The sequence below is a fragment of the Petaurus breviceps genome, unplaced genomic scaffold (assembly GCF_028583685.1).
Source record: "Petaurus breviceps papuanus isolate PSGF00001 unplaced genomic scaffold, PetGlider_PUasm1.0 140, whole genome shotgun sequence".
Classification (NCBI taxonomy): Eukaryota; Metazoa; Chordata; class Mammalia; order Diprotodontia; family Petauridae; genus Petaurus; species Petaurus breviceps.
The window spans coordinates 51,911,091-51,913,757 of NW_027185698.1; the positions used below are offsets into that span (position 1 = coordinate 51,911,091).

Consider the following 2,667-nt stretch of genomic DNA (forward strand, 5'->3'; position numbering starts at 1 on the left):
GAGAGAGAGAGAGAGAGAGAGAGAGAGAGAGAGGCTAGTTATATTAGACTAGTGGAAAAGCTAAATGGTTAAGATCAATTCATACTGGCCATAAAAAGTCATTTTTTTTTCATCCAACTCTGAAAAAAATTGGGGGGGGGGGACTATAGCAGAGATATTTATTTGACTTTTTACTTCTGGACTTCCCTGTATACTAAACTGTGAATTTCACAAAAGTGAGCCAGTGTTAAATTATACACCAGTATTGAAGGTAAAACAAACCTCTTCCCAAGCACAGGTGCATTTAGAGCCTCCAAAACTCACCATTGCTGTGTGACCTTAACTGCATTCCTCAACTACCCAATGTATTACTAATAAAAGTAAGGAATGAAAGTGCCCTACAAGTGTATATTTTACCTGAAAAAAAGATGTTCTTTGTACCTGGGAGCCAATATATGCCACGCTGATCAGAAACATAAGCTGTTTGGGCAAGCTTTCAATCTGCTGTTTAGGCACTAGCTAGGGGCTAAAATTGGTGCTTCCCTTGGTTAGGAATCTGGAGAGTGCCAACCTAAGGAATAGGAATGATTTCCTCTTCATACATACCAGTATCACCAAGATGCTGTTTGATCCAGTCAATGAAGACAGTTACACTGGTGTAGACACCTGGGTAATTAATCCTTCCACAGCCAAAGCCCCAGCTGGTTATCCCAAAGAGGGCATAAAGACCTGAATCTTCAAGGGAACAAACTAAAGGACCACCTGAGTCACCCTATGTATATGAAAGAAAAAATGCTTAAATAACAAGGGTGGGTAGCTAATGGAATTGGAATGCTATAGGTCATCTTATTCCTATATATTTTACTGAGTCCAAAGGTACATGTTGAAGGACACCCTTGCAGTTCTATCTCAATTTCCAGGGAAAGAAAATTACAAAAAGACCATTTCCTTTCTTCCCACTCTGCCCCCCACCCTACATGCTGAAATGGAAATATTCTAAGAATTCTCTGTGCCCTCAGAGGGAAAATTCTTTAGAAGGGGCTCAACTATCCCAAATTAATAAACAAATAGATTGGGTGTGTGTCTTGGGAACTGAATATAAAGATCTTACTGAGCAAGAATCCTTGCCTCCTTTTGAAGGGAACCCAGCACAGAACATCCTCTGGGATGCCCCCACAGAGAGATTTCGATAGTACTCCTGACATACATCAGAATCAAGAATGGGAACTTCAAGTTGCTGCAGTTTGTTGGATTTTTCTCCATCTGAAGGCAAAATACATTATTGGTTAAAGACCCCTACCACCTTGGCCTCTATAACTAGGTCCTGTTATAATCTACCCAAAGGCCCAGATTGAGCTCATTTCAATTCCCTTTATCCTCCTAGCCTGTACACAGCAGCCCCAATGCCCTCCCCAGGGACCAACATTTACCTTCTCCCACCACGCTCTCTGCTCCTTACTATCTCTCAGTCCTTTGTCCAGTCTGCTCTCTCTCATAAGGTTTTCTGCCTAGCCAGCCCAAGTCTTCCCCCTTTCCCTTTCAGTATTCATTAAGACAATCTCTCCCATCTCCTTATGTTACTGCTTCCAGATCTCCACTTTACCAGACTCTGAGTGCTCTATTCAACATTCTGGGAAGTTGAGGGCCAGAAAAAGGTGGGGGTTTCATGCTATAAAGTTGTAGCACAACTCCATACATAGTTATTTTAGGACAATTTGAGACAGCTCTGGGTTTTAGGGGCATCATTTTAAAGGAAAAGCTATTATCCTAGCCCACAAATTACCTCAGTTGGAAACAAAACACCGGACTAAACAGAAACAATGTGGTCAGGCTTGGTGTAACCACTCTCACATTGTTGTGCCCCAGGTAGAAGCAGAGCAGGAAGGTGAATTTGTGGCCATATGTGGCTCATGGTAGCATGGGCAGAAAAGAATAACGTGGACATGTTTCATAGATTGGTGAAAGTGGGTGGGTGGTAGCTTATCAACCTATGAAGCTGATCTACATATGGGCAAAAGTAGAAGAAAAGGTTGCATACAAACCTGGATTATCAATCCCCCATCCAGTGACCACACACATGCTGGACGATGGTATCTCTTGACCTTTCTCAGGAAGACACACTGGATGAACATAGTGATTGAACTGAAATGGTTCAGTCACTTGTAAGAGAGCAATATCATAGTCCATCGTGGTGCTATCAAAGGCTGGATGAATCAAAATGTTCTTTATTGATCTTTTCTAGGAAGAGGAAAAAAGCAAAATGAGAAACCTTCCAAAGGACTGGGCCCAACCACAAGCTATTGCTGACTCAACACCTAACTGAAGCTTACACATACAAATGTTGAACCAGCATAGTCATCTCCAGTGCTGCAAAACTCTGGCTGATAGAATTGAGTGTGGGTTTGATTTTTTTTGGTCTTCATCTCTTTTTTTTTGGTTCTTAACTTTTTCATCAATGTGTAGAATTATTGAGAATCCCCTAACACTATAAATTAATAATGCATCTTTATTAACATAGATTTGGAAGGAAACTTAGAGATCATTTAGTCCAAGCCCACATTTAACAGAAGAAACTGAAGCCCATAGGTTAACTGACTTTTACAAGGTCACACAGGTGGTAAGTTTGTGGCAGAGTCAGGATTCAAACACTGACAACAAATCAAGCATTCTGTCTATTGCTGTAAGAAA

General features: G+C 41.1%; 1 protein-coding gene across 1 annotated transcript in view; it reads right to left on the bottom strand.

Moving 5' to 3' along the window:
• Positions 1–550: 550 nt before the first annotated feature.
• OVCH2 (ovochymase 2) overlaps positions 551–2,667 on the bottom strand; it is a 49,369-nt gene continuing 47,252 nt past the window's right edge. The window contains exons 18-20 of the mRNA XM_069073389.1: positions 2,022–2,217; positions 1,091–1,242; positions 551–751 (exon numbers count right to left, since the gene is read on the bottom strand). Coding sequence (XP_068929490.1) covers positions 551–751; positions 1,091–1,242; positions 2,022–2,217 — 549 coding nt within the window. The remainder of the gene's footprint in view (positions 752–1,090; positions 1,243–2,021; positions 2,218–2,667) is intronic.